Source organism: Podarcis liolepis (assembly GCF_965112155.1).
Source record: "Podarcis liolepis genome assembly, chromosome: 2".
In the NCBI taxonomy this organism is placed as follows: Eukaryota; Metazoa; Chordata; class Lepidosauria; order Squamata; family Lacertidae; genus Podarcis; species Podarcis liolepis.
In genome coordinates, this window is record NC_139555.1 from 24,398,103 (window position 1) to 24,425,624 (window position 27,522).

A 27,522-nucleotide genomic window follows, 5' to 3' on the forward strand; every position below is an offset into this window, starting at 1 on the left:
GATCCTGGAGCCCAAGAAAGTAAAATCTCTCACTGCCTCCATTTCTTCCCCTTCTATTTGCCAGGAGGTGATGGGACCAGTGGCCATGATCTTTGTTTTTGTTTTTTTTGTTTTTAAGTCACACTAAAACATAGCCATAAACTTCAGAATGCAGCAAGAGGGGAGACCAGATTCCGGAGAATGTAAGTCGCTAAGAGGTGAAAAGCAGAATGTGTTCACATTCACACAAAGGCGCACACATTTTCCCTATTACGATGATCAAAGTTGAGAAAAATGAGAACACGGTGAACTCTACCAAGAAGTTACGGCCACAGGAATTTTTAAAAGGAAATTTGGTTTCCAGGATGTTGTTTTTTGAATAATAATAATCCCAGCACCTTGGAACAAAACCTAATAAAGAGAGCTGCTTTACATTACATGTTTGTGTACAAACACTCAAGTCTTCATTCTCAGACATGAAGGCAGCACTTTTGTTGGAAAGTGATCACCACGCATTAGCACGCAACTTCTGCAAATCTGGTGCATTTAATTAAGGATTTCTTTATGCTCCGATGGATTTATCGTTGTGCATGTATTGATTTTATATGTGTAAACCACTTGGAAGGCATTTTGGCATGTGATATACGAATTGATAAATAATAATAATAATAAAAATGAAATCAAAACAAGTAAAACGTAAGAGAGACACAACATGTTGATCATAAATATCCTATCGCAAGCAGAGTCATTCAAAGTAGTTTTATTTATAACTCATTAGAAGCAAAAACACTTGATACAGATAAAGGAAATATACTCAATTATCAGGAAATCACCCATATAGAAAGGCAGCTATAGTGTGTAATGAGGGCAGACAGCTGAAAAAGCTGTGCAGTGTTGGTTTATTAAAGGCTAAAACAAATATATGAACATAGAGGAACGCTTGATGGAGATGCAGTCAATCTGCAAATTTCAGCTGAACCAAACACAGGGAAACAGAAGCAAAAAATAACCTCAGTGAGAAAGTGGGTAACAAATAAGGGGCTCATGTTTCAGAAGAATATAGAAGTATCTGCTCTACAGTTTAGACTGGTTTTACATCCCAAATATTATGTGAATGGTTTGGTGATGTGCTGATAACTCTGTTAGAAAACTATTCTTTCCATACAGAACTAAATCCTACAGTTGCTTAGGAAGAGGGAATGGGTTTCAAACTTGTTTGAACCAAATCGAACTAGATTTGACAGTCTGATCCCCAAATTGTTTGTAGAGGTGTTTTGGATTTAGTGTTTCTGATCTTGTGACTGGTCCCAATTGTAGGGAAGGTCGTGGGGATGCGGGAGGGGAGAATACAGATTGAAAATGGACCTAATAAAGAACTGATCTGATATTGCGGTGCCATTGATGCAGGTACAAGTCCGAATGCAGGGCTGGTATACAGAAGTGTTCTTAGTATTTAACTGTGTTATAATAATAATATAATAATAATTTATTATTTATACCCCGCCCATCTGACTGGGTTTCCCCAGACACTCTGGGCAGCTTCCAACAGAAGACTAAAATACAATAACCTATTAAATATTAAAAGCTTCCCTAAACAGGGCTGCCTTCAGATGTCTTCTAAAAGTCTGGTACAGTGGTACCTTGGGTTAAGTACTTAATTCGTTCTGGAGGTCCGTTCTTAACCTGAAACTGTTCTTAACCTGAAGCACCACTTTAACTAATGGGGCCTCCTGCTGCCGCCGCGCCGCCGGAGCACGATTTCTGTTCTCATCCTGAAGCAAAGTTCTTAACCCGGGGTACTATTTCTGGGTTAGCAGAGTCTGTAACCTGAAGCATATGTAACCTGAAGCGTATGTAACCCGAAGTACCACTGTAGTTGTTTTTTACATCTGGTGGGAGGGCGTTCCACAGGGCATGTTAGCATGAAATGAGGCCTCTGGTCAACCATAAGATTATCACAAACATGAAGTTATTGCAGGCATCTCAGGCAGATAAATCGGTGCAGATGAGATCCAGAACGGTTCAGCGTGTGGACAGCTGGACAAAGACAGGGATGCCCTGTGTCTGTCTGTGTGGCTTTGGACAAAGTCATTCCCTTCAGCTGTTATTTATATATAAAACAGGAGTGATGGTGACTTACCTTTACAAAACTGTTGAGAATGCAACAAGATAAAAAGGATGAATAACATTGCAGTTGAAAGTTCTCTAAGGGATTAAAAGTAAGAACAGACAACGGACTTCCAATTAGTTGTGTCAAGTGTTTGGCTTTGCTGAAATATGGACTATGTTGCAAGGCTGGAGCAACATAAAAAGGCAGGACCCTGCTACCAATATTTCATCAGCTTTATAATTACCCAGACATAGGATTGTCTAGAACCTGAGTCTGATTTCACTCAGAAGCTACAAGCCGTTTATCAGAAGGCAACCTTCATCATCACCCAGAGTCATGTGGATTTAGCAAATAACATTCAATATGAAACCACAAAAAAGAAGAAAAATGTGTCAATTTAGCTACATCAATTGCAGTAGAAGTTCCTGATAAGGAAATACCAATCTTCTCTTCACAGATGTTTGCAAAGGATTTTGTGAAGGGCAATTAAAGTTCAACGAAAAAATGTCATATTTATCTGATAAATGAAAATGATGTTGTATCAAACATATATTTTCCACTCCAAGATTTGAGTCTAACTCAGAGTTAGATATCGGGCCTGAAGAGTACCTGATGCTATAGCATTGTTGAAGCCAAGCAAATGTCAACCTAATCAGTACCTGGTTAGGAGATCTGTAGGAGATATACGTAAATCTGACCTTCCAAAGGAAGAGCAGGGCACAGGCATAATAAATACAAATGCAATAGTTCTGAAAGGCTAACAAAGCAGGAGAGTTTCCTAAATACACTTGATGTAGTTAAGAGTTACATAAAAGAAACCAGGAAGTGATGGCACTGAACTGCCAAAAAAAAGGCCAACCTTAAATTTCTGAATTTTGAAATAAATATGTATCTGGGTTCCTGCTTTGCAATCCATGTGGATTATTCTCATTCTTTATTCCATTGCACTCCTTTTAACAGCATTATGAAATCAATCGAACTGTCGGAAATTATACCTGCCAATTCAGGAGCAGGATAAAAAATTAACCATTTAAAAATATCCAAACAGCGTCAAAGGCTTCTTTTTATCCAGCTTTTCCATCTTCTATCAGATTCTCCCATGGGCAGATAACTTCATTTGCAGAATCCTTGCAAGCCCAGTGGCTGCCCTCTTCTTCCTCCTCCAAATCTATTGGGTAGACCTTGCTCTCCAGAGGTATTTCCATTTTTATCTGGAAGAAGCTGGGATGCAAAATGAAAAACTCGTCACAGTGTGGGCATCTGCCAGACAGACATTCCAACAGCAAGGTGTTTGGCCTGGACTTTTGCTATTGTGATAAAATCAAAACAGGGGATGTTCCAGCACATGTGCCTATCAGTTCCCCATTACTATGGTTGCCTCAAATTGTTTCTGGGGCAACCAGAGGGTACTGTATTTTTTGCTCTATAAGACTCACTTTTCCCCTCCTAAAAAGTAAGGGGAAATGTGTGTGCGTCTTATGGAGCGAATGCAGGCTGCGCAGCTATCCCAGAAGCCAGAACAGCAAGAGGGATTGCTGCTTTCGCTGCGCAGCGATCCTTCATGCTGTTCTGGCTTCTGAGATTCAGAATATTTTTTTTCCCTTGTTTTCCTCCTCCAAAAACTAGGTGCGTCTTATGGTCTGGTGCGTCTTATAGAGCGAAAAATATGGTGTGTGATTTGCATTCTGAGTCTAGAGGCTCCTGTCCCACAGATGCGGCTGGCTGATGTATTTGGAATTAATATGTGAATGAATTTATTTATTTTATTAAAACATGTGTATCCCACCTTTCAGTTCTACAGTGGAACCTACAAAGTGGCTCCCAACCACAATAAATTAATAACTGGAATACTAGGCTAAAGATTCCTAAGGTGTAAGTTTTTTAAAAAAATGCAAATGCTCTCACAGTTCAGAACTTATGGCTAAACCAGAAGTGGCTTCTTCCAAGAGACACACAAGGGGGGATGTCCATCTAGAGATGCATGAATCTGTTAATTTGAGTTTCTCATTTTCCCAATCTTAAATTCAGTTCTCCACATTTCTGCAGACATATTTGATATTTTTTTAAAAAAAATCATCATGAAAATCTATCAGTATTTCAGTGCAAACCTTCCCCCAATAAAAACATTTTTGTAGTTCAAAAAATGATGGTCAAGGTTTTTTTTATGTATGTAACTATAAGAGCTAGGATTCTTTATGCACAGAAAGGGAAAGATGAGGAAGTTCCCATCAAAGAAGAACAGATAAGCAAGGTAATGGACTATGCTGAATCAGCAATGTTAACAGCTAAAATAAGGGGACTTAACAATGACTGCTTCACTGAAAAACAGTAGTGTTTTTCAGACTATTTATAAAGAAATGTTATAATATGGTGAATTCGTGAGCAGGATTTGAACTATGAGCAACAGAAATCATTGTACTATGATTATGATACGAGAGAGGGAAGATAGGGTGCAGCATAGAGGTGGGGGGGAAACACGAACAAAAATGGGATGGGAAGTCTATAAAACAAAAGAAAAAAATATTATGTATTGGGATTTTATGTGAGATTTGTGGAAATTTAAGAAAATATATTTGGGGGCAAAACATTTTTGCATGCAGTTTTGACTAATATACACATTTTTGTAAGCAATTTCTCCTAACATAGCAATGCATTTCTCCATGTTATTTTCACCAAGAGATGCATTTTTATGCACACTTTCATCTAATGGATGTATTTTAGTACACATTGGTTGGAGAACTGAACCACCACAGTTCAGAGACATTTCCATTCATGTACAGTGGTACCTTGGTTTACAACCATAATCCGTTCCGGAGGTCCGTTTGTAAACCAAAACAGGTTGTAACCCAAGGCGCGCTTTCGTAAATGGGGCCTCCCCCCAAAAATTGTTCGTAATATAAAAAAAAGGTTGTAATCCAAAGAAAAGGTTGCAAACCGGGACATGCACTTCCGGGTTTGATGTGTTTGTAATCCAAAACCTATGCAAACCAAGACATATGCAAACCAAGGTACCACTGTATTGGTTAGATAACAACGGCAAATTAGATATTTTCTCATTAAGATGCATACACAATCAGAGTTCTTCCCAATCCTTATCTCCCCTTATAGCAGCTCTCAAAGCAAAGCACGATGGAATAACTCAGAGGGATACTCACTTGGACACTTTTTTGGACCTCTGTTGCAGTTGTGGGTTCAGACCATCGAGTGGTTGCACTTTCCCATGAGTCACTCCAGGGCACTTGGGTGAGAACGTTGCAAACATTGGAGAGTTCAAGCATCCCAGTTTGAGGAACCTGCTGAGGGATGAGGACATCTGGGGCTTGGGCAGCAGCTTGGTCTTAGAGCTCATAGGGTACTGGGAGCTGCGGCAGGGCTCCAGCTCAGAATCCATGGCGATCTCAGTGCTTTCCATGAAGGAAGGGGCGGAGTTAGAGCTAGGCCCATCCCAGTTCCTGCCCGTGACAGAGGTGCTGTCTGGGGCTACCTTAACAGAGGAGGAGCTAGCGCTGTTTGGTAGAGTAATGCGCCCAGGGCACTGGAGAGGACGATCACTAGGCACACGGCGTGAGGAAGAGAAAGCATTGGACGTAGACAGAGAGTCAGAGGTACCACTGTAAATGGCCAGATGGGGAACAGGAGCAGTGAATTGGCACAACTGTATGGAAGAAAAGGAGAACATTTACAGCACAGGAAGCAGAGTGGAAATCCTAGGAAGCATGGGCATGTTGTATCTGCCAGCCTTTCTCATGCTCCCACCTCTTTACCTGAAGGCCCACAAAACCATGGAGCTAGTCCTGATTTGGTTCTCTTTCTCACCTCACCTTTAGCTAGTTAGGAAAAGGTAAAGGGACCCCTGACCATTAGGTCCAGTCGTGGCCGACTCTGGGGTTGCAGCGCTCATCTCGCTCTATAGGCCGAGGGAGCCGGTGTACAGCTTCCGGGTCATGTGGCCAGCATGACTAAGCCGCTTCTGGCTAACCAGAGCAGCGCACGGAAACGCCGTTTAACTTCCCGCTGAAGCGGTACCTATTTATCTACTTGCACTTTGACGTGCTTTCGAACTGCTAGGTTGGCAGGAGCAGGGACCGAGCAACGGGAGCTCACCCCGTCGCAGGGATTCGAACCGCCGACCTTCTGATCGGCAAGTCCTAGGCTCTGTGGTTTAACCCACAGCACCACCCGCGTCCCTTTAGCTACATACCACCACATAATATGACCCATCCCATTGCTGCTAGTTGTTCTCAGAAAGGACTTGGGTAAGAATATGCCTCTAAAAAATTAATCGCCGTTACATGCTGCAACTTTCTTTAGACAAGGAGAGGTGCTTCAATATCAGACTGAAATGCATATAAATGAAGGGTGGAAGGATAACGTAATGATGAGGTGAATGGTGGGAAGAAACTCTACTATTACTGTTGCAGCTGTGGGTCACATTTAGTCCCCCCCCCAAAAAAAAAAAAGATTGTTGTATTAACATTTGGACCCCAAGGGCTACAGAGACTGGAACAAAACTCTTCTTTTCCCATCCTATTTCCAGACAGATCTAAGTCAGCTGACCCATAAGGCTTTTTATTTAATTCTTTGAAACATTAGCTAATCCGGCCAGCCATCTTGCTTCACCTGAAGGAAGGATGCACATAATTCGATTGATCTTCTTATTGCTGTTCCCCACCCTCCATTCTATCCAGCAGTCGTCGTCCCCCCCCCCCCCCGAAGATTTCAGATCTTCAATCAGATGTGGGGCTTATTGCTTTAGTTCTGTCCCGCGTTCTAATGTTCCCTTTACATTGCAGTATCTTGTGTTATGGAACGATGGCTTCTTGATCAATATACCAGCATGCCATGCTAAATGTTAAATGGCAGTAAAGAAGAGTTTGCTGATACAATGCTCCAGATTTTGTCAGTGCAAAACTCCTGTGATTCTCCGAGTTGGCAGGGTTGCAAACAATTCACATGGAAACGAGTGTTAAAACTTTCACTAGATTCCACCATGATCACATAAAATGTGAAAAGGAACATTACGAAGATAAACGAAAGTGATGGTCTGAATACTGCCAAAGTTGCCTTTCAATACAGTTATGTGCAAAGCAATGTACAAAGTACCCAATAACCAATAAAAGTTGCTACTAAACATGGAAAAAAGTTAGTGCATTAAAAGGGGAGGACGAAAATACAGTGGTACCTCAGGTTAAGTGCTTAATTCATTCCGGAGGTCCGTTCTTAACCTGAAACTGTTCTTAACCTGAAGCACCACTTTAGCTAATGGGGCCTCCTGCTGCCGCCACACCACCGGAGCACGATTTCTCTTCTCATCCTGAAGCAAAGTTCTTAACCTGAAGCACTATTTCTGGGTTAGCGGAGTCTGTAACCTGAAGCGTATGTAACCTGAGGTACCACTGTAATACCTATCCAATTCAAGTACAGTGGTGCCTCGCAAGACGAAATTAATTCGTTCTGCGAGTTTTGTCGTCTTGCAATTTTTTTCGTCTTGCGAAGCACGGTGTCGGGAAAGTTTTGGAAAAGCTTCAAAAATCACCAAAGTCTTTAAAAACCTCAAAAAAGGCTACCACACCGCGTTCTATGAGTTGCTCCTCGAAGTCAAATCGCAACTGTATTAACGGTGTTAAGAAAAAGGAAACAAACTTGCAAGACGTCTTGCGAAGCAACTCAAAAAACCAAAAACCCTTTCGTCTAGCGAGTTTTTTGTCTTGCGAGGCATTCGTCTTGCGAGGTACCACTGTAAAGATGTTTAATTAAAGCTTTGACACACTGTAATAAATTCTGGTATTCTACTTAAAAAACATGGTCCTGGGAAGAAGGAATCTCACTTTGAATGTCAGCTTCTCCTTCCCATCTCTTACCAAGTTCTTATTTTTTTTTCAAAAGTAGGGTAAGAGAAACATTTTCTCTCTCTTCTTTTCTCAATGATCAGGTGAAGTACATTCGGAGTTGCATGACAAAGCCAAAGCTGCTGATGTAGATATGTTGCTGGTGGAATGAATACATGAAGAGAGATGGGAGAAAATATGGAATATGAATTTACGCACGGCCTTGATATATGCCAATAAATGAAATGGTGCCAGTCATATTGGTGCAAGCCAGAAGGAAGCGATGTTTGATGGCAGGTACCCAAGGACGATGATCCAGGAATTCATCAGTGACACTCGAATAACCTCTAACAAAATGGCTTGATATTTTATAGGGCATTTGCCCTGGATTGTTTAACTTTATAAAAATTGCATGTTTCACTTACTTTGTGCCATGTACCATATGTAACGAAAGGCTTGTGGACCGATAAAAATGTGATGGAGCCAACCCTATAATTCTGTCTAACTAAATAATTGCATGCACAGAATTCTCCCGCAAGTGCAAAGGAATTTCCCACCCACCCCCTGCTTTCCCCCTAAGTCTGCTCTGGGTTCCCCCCACCCCCAACCCTCTAGAGTGGGTTTGGTTGTGCTTGTGGGAGTTGTTCTGCACATGCAATGATTTAAGTTGGATGCAACCTAAACAACAATAATGTATTCAAACATGGCTATTTGTTTCAGTGGGTGCCCTTGCATTTTAAAGAACTAACTCTAATGTGGCTTAGTTCTGTGTTGTCATTTTTCTAAAGTGAAAAAAGGGAAGCTTCAAAGTTTAACTGATAGCCGATTATCGTGTTGAACAACAGTTCAGACTACGTGAGCCTGCCTGACCATTAATGTCTTCTTCTGAGAACCTTCTAGGTATGGGGAGATTGCCTTTTTGAGTATTGCCATATCGTCTCTGGAACTCCCTCCACCGAAAGATCAAAGAATTGCCTTCTTGGGTCTCATTTCGGCATCAGGTTAAGACTTAATCTGTACAACAAGGTTTCTAACTGAGCTCTGCTTTTCAAAATGGTTTGGTTTGGTTATTTAAGTGTTTGTTGTTTTCTAGTCTGCTTTGTGGCTATCTAATTTCTCTGTTTGTTGAATTAGACACGCTGTAGAGAAGGGATCCACAAATCCTAAACCAAATATAATGGAGAATACATAGGAGTAGTCCATCAAGCAGAGACAGAATGGTGTGATCTTGCACAGATACTGGGCTTACATTGCAACAACTGTCAGGAACTGTCCTTCACGCGTGAGGTGGGATGCCTTTTAGGCAGTCACCCCTTGGGGAATGGATCCAAGTGTAACTTCATTCTTTTCACTAGATTCACTACACACTTTGCAGTAGCATAATTGTGTTCCCAGTAATTTTGTGATCTTTCCCCACCACCACTTTTTCCTGCCATGTGACTGTGGGGTAGAGGAGCAAATAGTGGCCAGGTTGAAATCAGCTTCCCTTTATGAAAGCTGCATTCCTATGCCCACTTACTTAGAAGTACGTCTAAGTACAGGTGTATAGGACTGGGGTGTGTATAGTTAGGATAAGGATGTAAATGAGGAGCTTCTGAAGACTATTAGGCTCTGGTATTGCTACAAACACAGCCAGTAGAAGGCAGTTTTAGAAGATGGTACCTTATGATTAAGACATGTAGCAAGACTTAATGTTGACAAATTAAGTAGAAGCCTACCTAATTTGACATTGTCTTACACAATGGTTTTTCAAGCTCTCTTGAAGCACTAAGGATCAACGTATGCACTATTCACCAGTATTTTAGAAAAGGAAAACCAATTCAAACCAATGGGACAGAGGCAACACAGTATGATCAAATGAAAGATGCACAGAAGAGAGGCAAAAGACATGACAGACAAGCACAGTGATGGTTTCGCTTTCTAGTTTTATTTGACCAGAGGAGATAAAAGAAAGGAAAAGTGAGAAAAATAAAGCAGTATTCTGAAATCCCACTAGAAGTCCCCCTCTTCTTAATTTATTTAACTAGATGTGAAGCCCATTCCATCTTGGGCATTTAACAGAAAATGAAAAGCAATGACATCATATACATGCACTGACATATTTGCTACAAGGAAAGAAAGATGGAAGACAGCACAAGCTTAGAGGCCAACAAACAGGCTTACAGCTCTGTGGTATCTTAAGCAGTTTTCAAGCTTTCTACTGGTGAACTTGAACTCTTTCCACACTGAAGCCAACCTACTCATTACAAAGGGTTTTAGGGTACCTTTTAGGGCATACTGGGTGGAATTCAGTGTAGTGCTAAATGGGGTATTTGTGCACAACCAAAACTCCAGAGCAGATGGGGAGAAGGGGCGAGCGGACGTCATTCAATGCACACAACTTAGTTGAATCTCACCCACTATGTCCTTGGCCTTACAGTCATCCCATGTAAATGGAGAATGTAACCTACAGTGCTTCCAATGCTCTTCTGTCACTGTACATTGCGGGGGGGGGGGCATCAACACTGATGGGTATGCACTTTTTGGCTGCCACTGCTGAAGTTACCACTGAAGAAGTCCCCAAGGAACCTCAAGGTTGCCTGAAACACAGTTTGAAACCTCTTGCTTCAGGCTATTCTGTTGTTTCCATGTTGGCCTCGATAAACAAAGAGGCAAGACAAGGTATGGGGTTTCCTTTAATGAGCTAATCTCCATAGTCGCATTTTCAAACTTGAGTGCTTCATGGGACTCTGCTTACGAAATAAATGCTTATAACCAGATAATAATAATAATAATAATAATAATAATAATAATAATAATAATAATAATTTATTATTTATACCCCACCCATCTGGCTGGGTTTCCCCAGCCACTCTGGGCGGCTTCCAACAGAATATTAAAAAACCTATTAAACATTAAAAGCTTCCCTAAACAGGGCTGCCTTCAGATATCTTCTAAAAGTCTGGTAGTTGTTTATCTCTTTGACATCTGATGGGAGGGCATTCCACACGGCGGGTGCCACTACCGAGAAGGCCCTCTGCCTGGTTCCCTGTAGCTTTGCTTCTCGCAGTGAGGGAACCGTCAGAAGGCCCTCGGCGCTGGACCTCAGTGTCCGGGCAGAACGATGGGGGTGGAGACACTCTTTCAGGTATATTGGACCGAGGCGGTTTACAGCTTTAAAGGTCAGCACCAAGACTCTGAATTGTGCTCGGAAACCCAGTTGGTCTCTAAGGTGCTACTGGACAACATTTTTATTTATTTCCCTTGGCTACCTTTACACTTCCTTGAGCTGGTAGAAGCTATCACTCCTACACTGCTTTTAATATTGCATTTTTGTGGGGTGGGGGGGAGGGTATTTTCTCGCAGCCTTTTTGACTGTGGTGTTCTGTTTGCCACTGTCAGAGTGCATTTTGCAGGAAATGATGAAATGCAGTGACAAAGAGGAGAGAGAAACTGCAAGCAAGCCCAGAGATGGAGCAGATGATAAAGAGATATAAATCATACAGCTGAAATAACTTAATGGGAAAAGAGATGAGTAGGAGGGAGTCCCGATTCCATTCAGATGCCCATAAGATTCCGGAATGTTTTAAACACTTCTTGATCCAGACTTATGAAGTTGTTTTTGGATTAGGGGTTTTTTTTTTGAGAGGGTGTGAGGAGGCAAGCATTTAAGTCCTCCTGACTATGCCCACGAAGGAAACAAGAGAGGCTACATTTTATTCAACACTTCCAGTCAGTACAACTCCGATGGCTTTGACCTATGTTATTTTCAGTCTACACAGCAAGCAGGGATAGATCCCTATGGCTGTCAACTGGCTTTCCACACTACGGCAGAGAAAAAGCCTCTTGCCTAGAATACCATATCTCAATTCTTAAACTTTCAGCAAATGCAGGGGTAGTCAACATGGCTACCACTCGTCAGTCATGTGATCCTCCCTCCACAAACACGATGCATACAAATTGCTTGCCTTGTGTTCCAGGGGGTTGGCTGTTGGAGTCAACACAGGCCAGCTGCTTGCCAGAACAGGCCTGAAGACCGCCGTAGAGGGCTGCAAGAATATTAGGAAGACTCCTTCCGAAAAGCACCCGTCTTCTTACTTTACAGTATGGCAGCCCCATGTGCACGCCTCTAAGATATTAGGTTCCCATCTTTGGGGAATTTCACAGCAAATAAAACCAAATGGGACTTGGAGTTAGGTGGAGGAAAACGAATGTTCTCCATTTGTTAGCTTACCTTTTAATACAAGAACCCTAAGGAACATTGGAAGCTGCCTGATATTGAGTCAAGACTATTGATCCATCCAGTTCAGTATTCTCTACCCTGATGGACAGCAGCTTTCCAGGGGATATCTCCAGCCCTACCCAGAGATGTTAGGGTCTTAACTTGGGGCCTTCAACATGCAGAGTAGATGCTCCAACCCCCCAAGCTACGGCCCTCCCTGTTAGGGAGGCTCTGAATCCATAAAGGACTTCCCCTCTCTATGACCAAGTTGCACCCCAGCCAACTGATACTCCTATTCCGCTCAAACGAATCTGCATTTGAGCAGACAGCTGCTTCAAGTTGCTTTGGAAATGCGGAATGCATGTTTACATGCACAAGACCACAATACGTACTGCTTGTTAATTCGTATGGGCCAACTGCGGCCACTTGGTTCTGTGCTTAACACCCACAAATACTGATCAGAATACCTAATCCCCAAGCATGCCCTGAAAAGAAAGGGAGGGAATAATCTACCCTTTGTTTGATATTTAACCATCTGAACTGTTTGCATGGCAAGGTGAGGGGTGCCTGAGCTGTGTTAAGTATGCACCCTTATTTAGGATTCCTCAACAGCGCCCGGAAACCAGAATAAGCTCTGCCCTGTGCCTCACAGCACACTTTTGCCATCTCTTCCCCTCCATCCTTTGCAGGCAGCGTGAGAAGAGGGAAGCCAGTTGCCATGGTATCTCGATTTCCGAATATTTAGAACCGGGAGGGATGTTTCAGGCAGTTTATAGAAAACATTGTTTCCTTGCCTTGTTTAAAACACACACACACACACACAAGCCCATTTGATATGGGGAAAGTCACTGTGAGGTTCACATGGCAACTTCTGCCATCTGCGTTCAACGGTTCTACCAGCGATGGCTTGTGAAGTGACACTACTCTGGGCGCCATGGCAACAACATGCTGTGTGGAAAGGAGGGATGGAGAGCACAGAGAAATGTTTCGTATAATGACGAAGCACCACTGCCACCTGCAGGGAGGAGACAGGAAATGCAGCTCTACATTCAGCCAACACCCTCACGACTCCTCCGCTTGGCCTTTTCACCAACACCTGAGCCCTACTTAGCAGGTGGGGGCTCCTGCTTGAGCTGGCTTCTACGATCCAGCTTGCTCATAACCTGGGTGATGTCCACGTTGGCCGCTGCTTCTTTCGCCTTGGCTTCTTCCTCCTGTTGCCTCAAGACGACGGGGCTGGGGCTGGAGCGGAGGTGCCGGCGAGCAAACGGATTATTAGAGCTAAAAAAGAAAACAGAGGAGAAGACAGTAAGGGGAGGGTCGTTGTGTACGACAGTGGAAGGCGGACGTATCTGAGGGCGTCTGGGCAGGCAGAAAAACACAGGAGCGTCGAGAAACCACATCAAACCCAGCTCTGCACCAATGGATTAATCAGTGCCTGTTTACAAAACGAATTGCCCTGGGATAACATCCCATAAACTCAGTGTGGTTTAGTGGTTAAGTGCGGTACTCTTGTAGTCTGGTGAACTGGGTTCGAGTCTCCACTCCTCCACATGCAGCTGCTGGGTGACCTTGGGCCAGTCACACTTTTTTGAAGTCTCTCAGCCCCACTCACCTCACAGAGTGTTTGTTGTGGGGGAGGAAGGGAAAGGAGAATGTTAGCCGCTTTGAGACTCCTTGAGGTAGTGATAAAGCGGGATATCAAATCCAAACTCTTCTTCTTCTTCTATACAGACAGGGGGAATGAATCAGGGGTTGAATCAAACTGCTCTGGAGGGTAGGACTCAAACCAATGTCTTCAAGTTACAAGAAAGAAGATTCCGACTAAAGCTTTCTGGCAGGGAGAGTTGTTCGACGGTGGAACGGTCTCCCTCGGGAGGCTGTGGACTCTCCCTTCCTTGGAGGTTTTTAAGCACAGTTTGGATGGCCATCTGTCATGGATGCTTTAGCTGAGATTCCTGCATTGCAGGGGGCTGGACTGTATGACCTTTGGGGGCCTCTTCCAACTCTGCAATTCTATGAAAGGGAGACAGCAAATGCTGGAAAGGTCAGAGGTCCTTGCCTTTCATCCCAGGGCTGGATGAGGAACATGTGGCTGTTGCCGGGCTCCAACTCAAATCAGCCCTAAACATTGGCCATGCTGGCATGGGCTGATGAGAGTTGGGAGTCCACAACAACATCTGGAGCGCTGCAAGGTCCCCATCCCTATCTCAGGGTTAGAGGTAGCTCCACCCTTTCTGTAGCATATTTGCTGCACCTACATCGATGTTCCACACTTTCAGTGGCAAATGTGTGCACATCAAAGGGAGAGCAAGATTTCCTACATCAAATAACATGACGTCATTACTCCTTTGGCGCCGCTGGTCTCAGACTCAGGATGGCAGACTCTGGGGGAAGATGAGCAGAGACGAGAAAGAATGGGAGGAGGAGGCTGCAACAGATGGAAGCCTCCCTCTGAACTCATCTGGTTCTAATGTTGAGACAGGAGAGAGAACTGTCAAGAGTCTCAGGAGGACTCTGAGCTTGAGGTGGCCGAGCAGGATTCAGATAGGGAGGTGAGTCCGATGCTTTCTCCCAGGACAAGGCCGTGACTCTGGAGAAGGAAGGTCTGCCTTAAAACTTGATGGCTTGGTGTGGGAAACTTGTTGGGACAACTTCTCAGCTCCTGGGCAGCCTTGCACTTCTTGTTACCAACCCTGGACTCATGAACCCTGTCCCCTGGCTTCTAGACTGGGCTCATCCCCACCAACCCTTTGCTTTGTGAGATCTTCATGACTGCATAAGCTCATTTCCTGTCGCCACTTTACTCATGCCTTATAAAGATCACTTTTGGGTTATCTGAGGCCCTTCTCTGTGTCCCCCATCCCAGAGAGGTTCAAAGGGTGGCAACAAGAGAACAGGCCTTTTCTGTGGTGGCTCCCAATTGTAGAATGCTCTCCCCAGAGAGGCTTGCCTGGCGCCATCACTACATGTCTTTAGGCACCAGGCAAAAACATTTCTCTTTACCCAGGCCTATGGCTATTAAATAATCTATGGCCCGTGAAAGCATGAGGGAGTGGACTCTTATTAAGATGACTATTTGATTATTGGTGGTCTGTATGTTTTTATCACTGATATTCTGTAATGTGTTTTTAATATTGTACATTGTCCTGGGATCTTCTGATAAAGGGCAAAATATATGTTGAATAAATAACAACAACAACAACAACAAACACCCACATTTTTGAGTAGAGATCTCTGATGGGTAAGGTTCAGAGTACTATAAAGAATTCCAAGAGATCTGAAAATTACCTAGGATAGCCAGCAAGGGAGCATAGTAGAAATATCCTAGAATTCCTTAATAGGTCTGTCAACAAGCTTGAGATAAAAGGTAAAGGGACCCCTGACCATTAGGTCCAGTCTTGACTGACTCTGGGGTTGCGGCGCTCATCTCGCTTTATTGGCCGAGGGAGCCAATAGCTTCCGGGTCATGTGGCCAGCATGACTAAGCCGCTTCTGGCGAACCAGAGCAGCGCACGGAAATGCCGTTTACCTTCCCGCTGGAGAGGTACCTATTTATCTACTTGCACTTTGATGTGCTTTCGAACTGCTAGGTTGGCAGGAGCAGGGACCGAGCAACGGGAGCTCACCCCATCGCGGGGATTCGAACCGCCAACCTTCTGATCGGCAAGTCCTAGGCTCTGTGGTTTAACCCACAGTGCTAACCCGCACCCCAAGCCTGAGATAGTGACCTCTAATTGTTCTCTGTGTGTATGTGTGTGTACATTTCAGGACTTATCCCCCAATGCAAACCCCTTCCTAAGAAATGATTACTGATTCTACAGATACGTGCTCCCTAAATCCTAAGCAAAACATTTTAAAAAGCAAGCGCTTCTGTTATTAACGCTAGCAACCAAACTCCATTTGGGAGGAACAAGATCTCTCCTTAGATTTTCAACCTGCAAGTGCTTTCAGAGATATATTCATGGCTGAAAGATGATAGCAGATCACTCTCTCAGCTTTACACACACCTGCTCTGTGCCACCACTTCATTCTGTACCTGCAAATTATTCCAAAGTGCAGTTGAATGCTGTCTGCAGCATTCTGGTTCTGTGCGAAGCCTTTTCAGAAGCACTTCACAGCAAACACGACTACATTTGCGAGTGCTACTTGCAAAACTGCGCAACATAGCAGTGTTTGAAAATTGCATTGGTGGCAGCCAGGTATTTTAGAGAGCTGCAGGCTGCACACACTTCAGAGTCCAAGTATGACTGGACTTAACTGTCCAGGGGTCCTTTACCTTTTCCCTTTACACCTTGTTAAAATGCAGATAGAAGGTGGCATTTGCAAACACCCTGAAACAGGCATATGAAATTCTCTTTGTGAGACTTTGTTAACTGGGAACTATATATATAAAAAAGACCTAGCAGTTCCTCTTCCGGGGAGGAGGAAAGCCCCACCTCCAGTGGGGAAGAGGTGCAAGGACCAGAGGGTGCTAGTGGGAGCCTCAACACCGCTCCTGAGCAAGCCGGACAGGAGGGAAACACGCCTTTGCCATCGCCCATCCTGCGCAGTAGTCTGAGGCGCAGAGAGGGGCCGAGACGGTTGGGGGTAACGAAACTTTTATGTTGGGGGAGGTACAAAAAAAGACCACTCCCGGAGTCTGCTAGCGATTGAGCCAGACATGAGCTTTGGGGCTCTTCACTGTAAATAGTTTGCACCAAAATAAAGCCTGTAAAACACAGGTCGGAGTCCTGCCTGGTTACTCTCGAGCAACCGCAACAGCCACCTGACAGGATTACTTTGGAGGAGTGTACCATATATGGCAAGAACATGCTACTGCTGTGAATGAGATATCTTGTTCATTTCTCAATTCAGGATTAAAAGGGTGTTATGTGAATTGGGGGGCGGGATACTTCTAACTCACAAAGGAAGTCTACAGACAATGACCATTTTGCGTGGGTGTCCCATTCCCGGCCCCTGTGCATGTCAGCAGACCAGGTATGAGCATCCCCACCCCACATCCGAAAGGATCCGTGCATTGGCAATTGCTTGGATGAGGACAATGTTGAGTGGACAACATGAGACGCATCAAATCCACTTTAAACTACCATGTGTGCACAGCCTTTATGCACTTAATGAAGGAAACACTGGCCTTGCCACAACAAACACAATTGCCACATAAAAAGCGGAGCAGTCCTAAAAAACAGAACACTCAAAAGATTATACACAGAGTATTCAAACACATGCTTAATCTGGGTTCCCTAGAATCTGGTTTTGATTAAACTACGGCAATTCTCTGTCTAGACAAATCTTATACAGGGTAACGTTGAACTCTCTCTCCTGCCAAGAGACAGAACCCAAGACTCACATTCTTAGTGCAGATCCAAATGTTATCAAGCAGGGAGATGAGATCGATATCTAGTCCTCTGAACCCTTTGTTAATTGATGGGAAGCCACATTGCCCATTCTAACTGCTGTTAACAGAGGGATATAACACATGTTTCCATTTGAGTGTATACACACGGAAGTAAGAACTGTGCCTTAGAACAGGGATGATGGCTGACAAAGAGCCACAGAGCAAGGGAGGGGGCTCAAATATTGCTGACTTTCCTCACAACCTGCCCGAAGACTAGAAAGTCCAGCTTGGGGACAGCCCAGGGAAAAGGGTGAGGAGAAGCAGGAGAAGCGCTTCTTCATTGGGTAATATATTTCTATGTTGGTTTTCATAGCAAAAGGCAGCTACAGCTACCTTCTGTTTCTCCCTTGATGTAGCCCAAGGGTAGGCAACCTAAGGTCAGGGGGCCGGATCCGGCCCGATCGCCTTCTCAATCCAACCCATGGATGATCAGGGAATCAGTGTGTTTTTACATGAGTAGAATGTGTGCTTTTATTTAAAATGAATATCTGGGTTATTTTGGGGGCCTGCCTGGTGTTTTTACAGTGGTACCTTGGGTTACAGATGCTACAGGTTACAGACGCTTCAGGTTACAGACTCCGCTAACCCAGAAATAGTACCTCGGGTTAAGAACTTTGCTTCAGGATGAGAACAGAAATCGTGCGGCGGCAGCGGGAGGCCCCATTAGCTAAAGTTGTACCTCAGGTTAAGGACAGTTTCAGGTTAAGAACAGACCTCCGGAACGAATTAAGTTCTTAACCCGAGGTACCATTGTACATGAGTAGAATGTGTGCTTTTATTTAAAATGCATCTCTGGGTTATTTGTGGGCTATAGGAATTCTTTCATTCCCCCCCCCCCCCGCAAAAAAATAAAAATAGTTCAGCCCTCCACATAGTCTGAGGGATGGTGGACCGGTCCACGGCTGAAAAAGGTTTCTGACCCCTGATGTAGCCCTATGTCATTCTACACTAGGGATGGGGGGGGGTGAGAGAGTTTTGATTCAGTTCTCATTTAAAGGTGAATCTACCTAATTCATGCTTTCTGAACTCAACACACCAAAACCCAGCCGCCTTTCAAAATTTGCACTTCCCGTGATCTTGCAATTCAGAAAGCAGCTTACTAAAAACACGCACAGCGAAACTTCATGCAAAGAACAAATAAAGCTCTGCTGCAACAGCAACAAAAGTGGGCGGAGAGGTGGGAAGGAAACAGTTTTCATAAAGAAGCAGTCGGAATACAGTGGTACCTCGGGTTACAGATGCTTCAGGTTACAGGCGCTTCAGGTTACAGACTCCGCTAACCCAGAAATAGTACCTTGGGTTAAGAACTTTGCTTCAGGATGAGAACAGAAATTGTGCTCCAGTGGCACAGCAGCAGCGGGAGGCCCCATTACCTAAAGTGGTGCTTCAGGTTAAGAACAGTTTCAGGTTAAGAACAGACCTCTGGAACGAATTAAGTATTTAACCCGAGGTACCACTGTATTTCAAAAGCTTGCTGGAAACGAGTCGCCTTGTTCTGCCATCTGAAGCAGCAAAGGTTTGAGGGAATCGTCCCTTAAAGGTAAAGACAAACACGTCCTTGAGAGAAACTGCATCATGTTATTCACCTGTAGGGTGAGCTCTCAGCTTTGCAGTTTGCGTGAGAGCTGCACATTCCAGAAGGCAGAATGCTAAGCCAGCCACTAGTCTTGTCTTCTGCGCCACACGTCAGCAGGCTGCCTGGCCTGTAGGGAACCCCTGTTTCTCAGACCCAGCCAGCCCCTTCTGCAACATGAGGGTAAACATATAGGCCTACTACACAAGGATGCTAGTAAGGACCTCGAGAACATGCCCTTCAAGCAGCTTGGGAAACCACTCAGTGAATACACGACTGCTGCTAATATTAACAACTCTTCTTATTGCTGCTGCTCAATAAACCAGCTTCAGGAGCCTGCAGACGAGGCTTACCATAGGGTGGTTTCCATAACAACCAACAGCAGTGCAAGGTACAGCTGTTTCTGTCCAGCTATGCTTTAAAGAAAGAGGGGAAAGTGGCACAGGCTAGTGGCCAGAGGAAACTCCTGTTAAGGCAAAAGCCTTTTCCACAATAGCTGATCCTTCTTGGAAGCGAAGCATCTGCAGACTCCAAAATGAGGGGTTATCTGCCTGTCCCGCCCAACATGAAAAAACCCACTTTAAATTATGCAAATGCCTAAATCACAGTAGTTTTTGCTCAGGCCCTCGTTTAAACCAACAGCAAATAACCCGCAATTAAACCCTAATCGGCTTGCCTTTTCTTCACGGCGGCTTCTTGCGGCACAATTGCCTTGGACAGTATTTCCTTGTATATCGGAGACTTTAAATAGCGACCGAACGAATCCTACTGGGGAGAAGGAAAGGGGAAACGGTAGTTATAGATTACAAGCATCCTAATTAAAATCATCTCTCCTTACAGCTGTTTGGGAGTCAAAGTGGCGGGTGGGGGGGGGCGTGCAAGGGAAGAGAATAATGTCGCCCAAGAGCACAACGGAACATCTCTTCTCCACATTACATATGTGTTATGAAAACCACTGGTTAAATTAACGCCCATGTGGTTAGAAATCTGTGGCCAGAGCACTCAGTAAGAGATGGGGGAGAGGTTCTCATCCTAGGAAGGAAAAAACATCACATAAGCTCCAACGCTCCCTTCTTCAAGTGTGCATTTCGGCCATTCAAAGCCAGCGAAAGGAAGTGGGAATTGTATTATTAAAGGGTATATATGCTATGACTCCTTGAAGGCTATGGCCTGATATACCTCGAGTCACCCAGAGCTATATATTATGTAAGCACCTTTGCAGGGCACATACCCTAAGTGTGGTGGGATTACCTAACTGAGATTGGAAGACGTAAGATGGTCCTAACAACAACAACAATAATAATAATTTATTATTTATACCCCACCCATCTGGCTGGGCTTCCCCTGCCACTCTGGGCGGCTTCCCAAAAAATATTAAAATACTGTAATACATCAAACATTAAAAGCTTCCCTAAACAGGGCTGCCTTCAGATGTCTTCTAAAAGTCTGGTAGTTGTTGTTCTCTTTGACATCTGGTGGAGGGCGTTCCACAGGGCGGGTGCCACTACCGAGAAGGCCCTCTGCCTGGTTCCCTGTAACTTAGCTTCTCGCAGTGAGGGAACCGCCAGAAGGCCCTCAGTGCTGGACCTCAGTGTCCGGGTAGAATGATGGGGGTGGAGACGCTCCTTCAGATATACAGGACCGAGGCCGTTTAGGGCTTTAAAGGTCAGCACCAACACTTTGAATTGTGCTCGGAAACGCTGCTGCCGTTTGGGCTAGATGGCTTTCTGGTTTCTTCAAGCTATTGGATCTATTGTTCTTGTAACGACACATCATTTTGCCACCATTTGCCCCAACACATTTCAAATCACATTATCAAACTTGCTGGGGCGGAGAGGGGAGGACAAATGTTGTGGTTAAACTATTTTGCTTCCTCCATCCATCTCCTGTGTCAAGCTGCAGTCGGTGTCAGCTGAAATTAAGTTTCCTGTGGTTGCATTACATTTTCTGAAAGCACACTAAGAGGCTTTAAAGTATTCTGAGAAAGCTGAACCCCAGAGAAGTTGACTATTGAACTGAATGCTACCTTCGCAACTTTATTCATTTGGCTACTGCTTCTGTAATGTTATGAGGTCAGCCTCATGAGGTCAGGAAAAGAGGCAGGTATGCCTTCATCTGGAAAAGAGGCCAAGGAATGGGAAAGGGGGTGTTCGCACATAACACTAAGTCTTGTTTTAACCATTGCCTGCTCAGCAAACCACAAGCCATCCCATAGACGGTGGATGAAGGGCCATAGCTCAGGAGAAAAGATGCTTTGCACCTGAAATTCCAGAGAGCCACTGTCAATTAGTTTAGACCACGCTGAGTTAGATGGACCAACGGTTTGAAATGGCATAAGACAGCTTCCTACGTAGATGAGCAAACAAGTCATTCTTCATTTTCCCGAAGCTTTAGTGTGTTTTTCAGCTGCTCCAGCCTTGTGCCTCTGCAGCTTAGCAAGCATCTGAGGTAGGGTGGCCAAGGCTAAACCATAGTTAAAATGAGCCATGGTTTGTAAGCCAACACCATACCATGGCTTCACATAATGGATTCCATTAGAAAACAAACCATGATTAGTCTGTTAGACTGGGTTTAGATGTTCAAACAGAAGTCACAGTTCAGTCAAAGAAACCATGGGTTTGCTTTAAGTGCAGACGGGGCCACTTTATAGGAAAATGCCAGAGAAATTAAGAACTGCAGCTCTGTTATACAAAAGATCAAAGCTATCCTGTTTTGTCTTCTAATTTCAAAAATACTGCCATTGTATACTTTGGGCATTCTTAGATCTTACATAATTTTATTCTGCATAAATAGTATATTAGTTTCTCCCTCATCAAAGCGTAGCTTTGATTATTTTTGCATGGCCAAAATAAGGGCCGAGTCAACCCCAAAAGGAGGTGTCCCAAGGCTGTCACAAAAAGATTATTTCATGTGTTTTCTTCAAACTTCACCAGGGTAGATTTGGACAACAGGCAAATCCTGCTTCTCTCAAAAAGGCTTGGGTGGGAGTGATGGCGATGCCACTTGAATAACTGGGAAGGACAGCCAGCCAGAATTAATAAGCAAAAAAACAACAAACCTTCTTCATCAGCATATAAATGTGAGTCTGTGCGGCATCTAAGACATAGCGATGAGGGTGTTTGAGGCCTCTGACCGTGATGCCCATAGTGGTGCCGTCAATATTGATCCAGCGCCTGGCTCCAGGTGCCAAGAAGGTCCTGAAATCGAAAATGAAAATAAAGGGGATTAAAATAAAGCTGGCGAAGAAAGGCTGTAGGGCCATACTTCCTGTTTGAGGCTGCTCTAAAAGTTCTCCTGTCGACCTACGGAATGGAATTCTTATGTTTTGATGTGAAGAGGTATCGCTAATGGTCTCCTGTTATCTCAGACGCTGCACATGTACCTAATGATGTGTAGCTTTAATGCCACCAGTCCTCCAGCGGCTCCAGCTGACATTTCACTTAGGATACAGTGGTACCTCGGGTTAAGAACTTAATTCATTCCAGAGGTCCATTCTTAACCTGAAACAGTTCTTAACCTGAGGCACGCTTTCGCTAATGGGGCCTTCTGCTGCCACTGCGCCACTGGCGTGCAATTTCCGTTCTTATCCTGGGGCAAAGTTGTTAACCTGGAGCAACCACTTCCAGGTCAGCGGAGTTTGTAACCCAAAGCGTTTGTAACCCGAAGCGTCTGTAACCCAAGGTACCACTGTATTCTAAAGACTCCTCAGTGCAAAAGTCTCAGGCCATGTAGATAGTCTTCCAGCACTAGAAAGAAGAATGGCTTATTGCCTGGCAAATGTGCTTACAATCATATTCTTAAGATGAATTTGTGTGACCCTTCTTCTCCCCGTAAAGTAGCTTTTTTTTTTCATCTATCATGTGGCAGAAATCTATGTGCAACTAGGTCACATAAAGACTTCTGCATGGATTTACCAGTGCTTTGAAATCCTACTAACAACATGAAAGAAATCGCAACTCAGCATTTCGTTTCATTATTTTTTTTTACAAAAACTGGTACAATGTAGGAAAAGGACACCAGGGAAAGTTTTTGTAACACTATATACTGTGCTCACTTGTAAATTTCTTCTGCTTTTTCTTTCACCTTGGATTGGTCTCCATACTTCAGATCTTCACAAGCTTCCCAAAATCCCAGATTCTCCCCTGAATTAAAAGAGAAAGGAAAATAATCCTGCGTGATATATAATGTTTTAAGTCAATAGCCTAAATCGGCTGAACGTGATTCTAGTGTGGTGATGCAAAGGGGAACCCTGAATTGGCTCTTCTAGGAGCAGGTGCAGAGATTTTCTTATTTCCTCCTCATGGAAAGTTGCCCTTCCCAGAATTCTTGCTTTTGCACAAATGTCAGAAGTATGGGAGCTTTCTCTGTCTTTGTATCTGGGCATACTACTACTTGCCCTATTCATTTGTGGCCTTGCAGATACAGAGAAGATCTACAATATGCAAAATGCTTTGCATTTTCAAGCCCTTTTAATACATCACAGCAGCCCCTTTGTGGCGGCAGGCTTTGTATTGTTTTATGTCTTGAGCCACTTGGATGTAAAGCCATGGGCAAAAGCTATAATGGACAGATTTGTACTCTTTGCACTGTTACCTCAGGGCACCTCATCTATTGTAAAGGGAGAAAGGAAGCAGGTTTTTTTTGGAAAATGAGATTCATCTCAGGGGAGCCACGTATGACATCAAAGTCCTCCAGCACTTTAAAGAGGAGCTAGAGAGGTGGAAAAGCAGAGACACGATTTCACACCCACCGCTGAACTCTTTCTTCAGGAACAGCTGGAAGTTCTGGCGGCCTTTGGGATCCCTCATCAGCTCGCTAAAATTGAAGGCCCATCTCTCCACTCGTGATTTGGTGGGGATTTCCACCCTGCAGAAGTTTAATGGCAAAGAGGTTGCACTGTTTCTTTCTGAAATCATTTCCTGTGAGATTCAGTCTATCTATTTGTGTGCTTTAATAGAAAGCAGAAGCCCCATGCACAGGCACACACCCACACACACCACCCACACACCCACACACACACACACACACACTCCACACATACCAGGTTGACAGCATAGAGATTTCCCCTCTGCTTTCCAATACACCACAATGAGCTCTCGAGTCCAAGTAACTAGTAATTAAGCATTGTTGCATATAGCAGGATAATAATAATAATAATAATAATAATAATAATAATAATTTATTATTTATACCCCGCCCATCTGGCTGGGTCCCCCCAGCCACTCTGGGCAGCTTCCAACAAAACACTAAAATACAATAACCTATTAAACATTAAAAGCTTCCCTAAACAGGGCTGCCTTTAGATGTCTTCTAAAAGTCTGGTAGTTATTTTTCTCTTTGACATCTGGTGGGAGGGCGTTCCACAGGACAGGCGCCACTACCGAGAAGGCCCTCTGCCTGGTTCCCTGTAACTTGGCTTCTCGCAGCAAGGGAACCGTCAGAAGGCCCTCGGTGCTGGACCTCAGTTTCCGGGCAGAACAATGGAGCTGGACCGAGGCCGTTTATACACAAAGCGTCTGATTCTAATTTGATTCATAATGCAATAGCTTCACTGAGCAGGTATTATTGATTCCCATTGACCAACGACAAAGCACGAATCCTAATTACATTTTGGAGAAGGCACACCATAACAAGGAGGCATATATTTGCCTTGGCACCTGCAACTAACACCAGAGCATGCTCAGATCAGCTCTTCACCCAGGGTGAGAAGTGTGCAGCCCTAGACCTAACTTCCTGTAGGTGGCAACAGGGGAGAGACAGGAAAGAAGGCCAAACAGAGAGGATGCAGTTTGTCTCACCTGTGTTTAGCTCTGGCCTCGTCCACTTTTGCCAACCACTGGTTTCAGCTACTTTCCACCACTGACTCTGACTCTGTCCACCAACAGCATGGCTGCCAACAGATTATTCCTGACACAGCATAGTTCTCAATAACAACAGCAACAAAGATTCTGCACCCCTCTCTTAGGCCAACATTCATGCGGCTTGAAGCAGCTCTTTTTGAAAGCAGGTTTGTAATGGGAAGGTAAAACCTATCTCGGTCAGGAATGCTCATCCGTGTTACAAATGCCTCTCCTCTGCTTTCCAAAGACACATTTTCCACCAAAACAATGTACTGTAAAAACCGAAACACAGTCATCCTTCAAAATGTACACTTGTTCTTCAGCCAAGTAACGTGAATATAATGCATATAATGGAGATAAAGTGTTCATTATATAAGGGGAAATTGCTTTTCCAAAAAGAAAAGTGTATATCAAGCAAAATTGCACAGAAACATACGTAAGGAGAATTTTGCACAAAAAAGGCTGGTGAATTTTCATGTGACCTTTTTTTAAAAAAAAATAAAATAAAATCTCAAACTGATGTGGAAATGTGGAGAATTGTGCTTAAGATTGGGAAAATGAGAGCCTAAGAGAAACTGAAACTGACAGATTCACCCCTGCTTAGGTAAAGTCACTGTAACTCACAAAATGAATGTAAATGTAGTACATACAGCTTTGCATTGTAATCCCAAAAGTCAACCTCATCTGAGATCCAGGGGTTGCTGGGGAGGCATCCTGAGATTATGCAGTCATTGGAGCGGAACTGTTCACAGTACTTCACAATTCTGAAAACATTGGAGATGAAAACAAGGTGATCATCTGTGGGCAACATCATAAACAGCATGGTAGGAAGGAAACTACGAATGACTTCAACGACTGCACAAGATGAAGGACGTTCTGTGCTGTGAATTATAACACTTGGAACCTTCCTACCTAGCCCAACAGTGATTTTTATACCCGTCATTTCACAAAACAGTTACAAATTTTGTGTTGGTTCTAAGCTCACTGCAGAAGAGCAAAAAGGCTGAACAATCCATTACATGCATATGCCTATGGGGAACTCAAAGCTGGACAACACATTCCAGAATATCACCTGGCAAAGCCTAGCCTGGACTCCACCACTTTGGAACGCAGGTGAAGGATCATGGGTTTAAATGTACCCCTGAATGTATAAAAAAAAAACCCCACCTATGTAGCGGAAAGCAACTACATGGAGGGAAAGTGGCATAGCCTAGCCTTCCTGTAGATATGGTAGTTTCTCTCTAGAAAGCTATTTTAACATGGGAGGTTATTAAAACCTGCAGTCTGAAGTGCCAATGTCCAGGAAGAGCTGCACCAAATGATGTTTCTAGGCAACCAGTTTGCTTAATCGTGCAATGAGTTGATGGGAGCTGGGCCTCAATTAGCAGACACTCAACCTGGCAGGTATCCAACTTCGTGTTATCTTACTTTAAAAACTCAAAAACCTGGCTGCATTCCTGGTGTTTGCATGCTTCGGTGCAGGCATGCACCTGGGCTTTTTTCAATTCAGCTATTGCTTGCTCATGCATGCCAGAAAACAGACGACTGTTTTGGCTGCGGAGGCCAGGTGCAAAACCGTAAAGCAATCCTGCACTTTCTTCAATAGTTGTGCAGAACAGGGAATTTTAGCAAGTGTAATTTGACGCACATCTGGTCCCCTTAGCTTTGGCTTCCCTCTAGGCTAATAGAAAGCTCCTGCTTCTAGATGCTTCCGCTGGGAAAGATTCTGTCCCCCTGCCCTTTCCCAGCCTGTGGAGGATGGGGAGCATTCGGTGGCCCAGCCTAACAAAGAGCAGGGGAGTTCAGAAGGGGAGATTCACATGGCGATGTCTCCCAGGGGCAGGCAGTGCATCAGGGGAAGAGAAGAGACTCCCCACTGCCCTATTCCGTTCAGGCCAGGAATTCTTGAACGGAGATGGATTCATGTAACTTAGCCTTGAATAGATGAGCCTTCCAACTCTACAATTCTATGGTTCTATGATCTGAGATTAGAAAGAAAGGCTTCCAGGTCAGAAAGGGCAAAGCTCAAAACAGATACCCTTCCTGCCATTTCTTTTCTTTTTAAAATAATCACTAGCTAAATCACATTATTGAAAGTATTGAATTAGGGCCTATCCACACTGACCTTTGGGCCCACTCTTTCTAGACAGTGGCCTGTGCTGTGACACTCGTGTGTCGGAGCATTTTTAATTTTTTGCCCTGAGCTTTCCCCACGAAAACCCGCTCTTTAAAGCTGAATCGAAGCAAGCATCAATTCAGGTTTTCTGTGGATTGACATTTGCTCTGATTGAGCTTTAAAGAGTGGGTTTTCAAAGGGAAAGCTCCAGAACAAACAAACAACAAATGGGGTGGGTGGGTGTGCTTGGACAAAAAGCTTTAAGTCACGGACTGCGCTTGGAAAGAGTGGCGGAAAAGTTAAGTGCGTGTAAGCCCTCAATCACTAATAAATGGAAGGGCATAATATGCTATGCCTTAAAACAAAGTTAGCACTTACCCTCCCAGGGAGACAGAGGACTTTACTGTGGTTTTCATTATGGCCTGCTGGTAGTACATGATCTAAGCAGGAAAACAGTTTTCATTATGTCAGCAGAAC

The 27,522-nt window shown here is 44.1% G+C and overlaps 1 protein-coding gene across 4 annotated transcripts in view; it reads right to left on the reverse strand.

Annotated features, from left to right (window-relative positions):
- Nucleotides 1–723: 723 nt before the first annotated feature.
- Nucleotides 724–27,522, reverse strand: part of RGS9 (regulator of G protein signaling 9) — a 68,298-nt gene continuing 41,499 nt past the window's right edge. For 2 of the 4 annotated variants that reach the window (XM_083490028.1, XM_083490030.1), the window contains 9 exons: nucleotides 27,424–27,485; nucleotides 25,580–25,693; nucleotides 23,840–23,955; nucleotides 23,144–23,231; nucleotides 22,148–22,286; nucleotides 19,766–19,854; nucleotides 13,282–13,399; nucleotides 5,245–5,744; nucleotides 724–3,310 (listed from right to left, as the gene is read on the reverse strand). In XM_083490028.1, coding sequence (XP_083346154.1) covers nucleotides 3,154–3,310; nucleotides 5,245–5,744; nucleotides 13,282–13,399; nucleotides 19,766–19,854; nucleotides 22,148–22,286; nucleotides 23,144–23,231; nucleotides 23,840–23,955; nucleotides 25,580–25,693; nucleotides 27,424–27,485 — 1,383 coding nt within the window. In that variant the 3' untranslated portion in view covers nucleotides 724–3,153. Of the gene's footprint in view, nucleotides 3,311–5,244; nucleotides 5,745–8,538; nucleotides 13,400–19,765; nucleotides 19,858–22,147; nucleotides 22,287–23,143; nucleotides 23,232–23,839; nucleotides 23,956–25,579; nucleotides 25,694–27,423; nucleotides 27,486–27,522 lie in introns of those variants that run through there. The other 2 variants (XR_014522596.1, XM_083490029.1) reach the window with 2 other exon arrangements.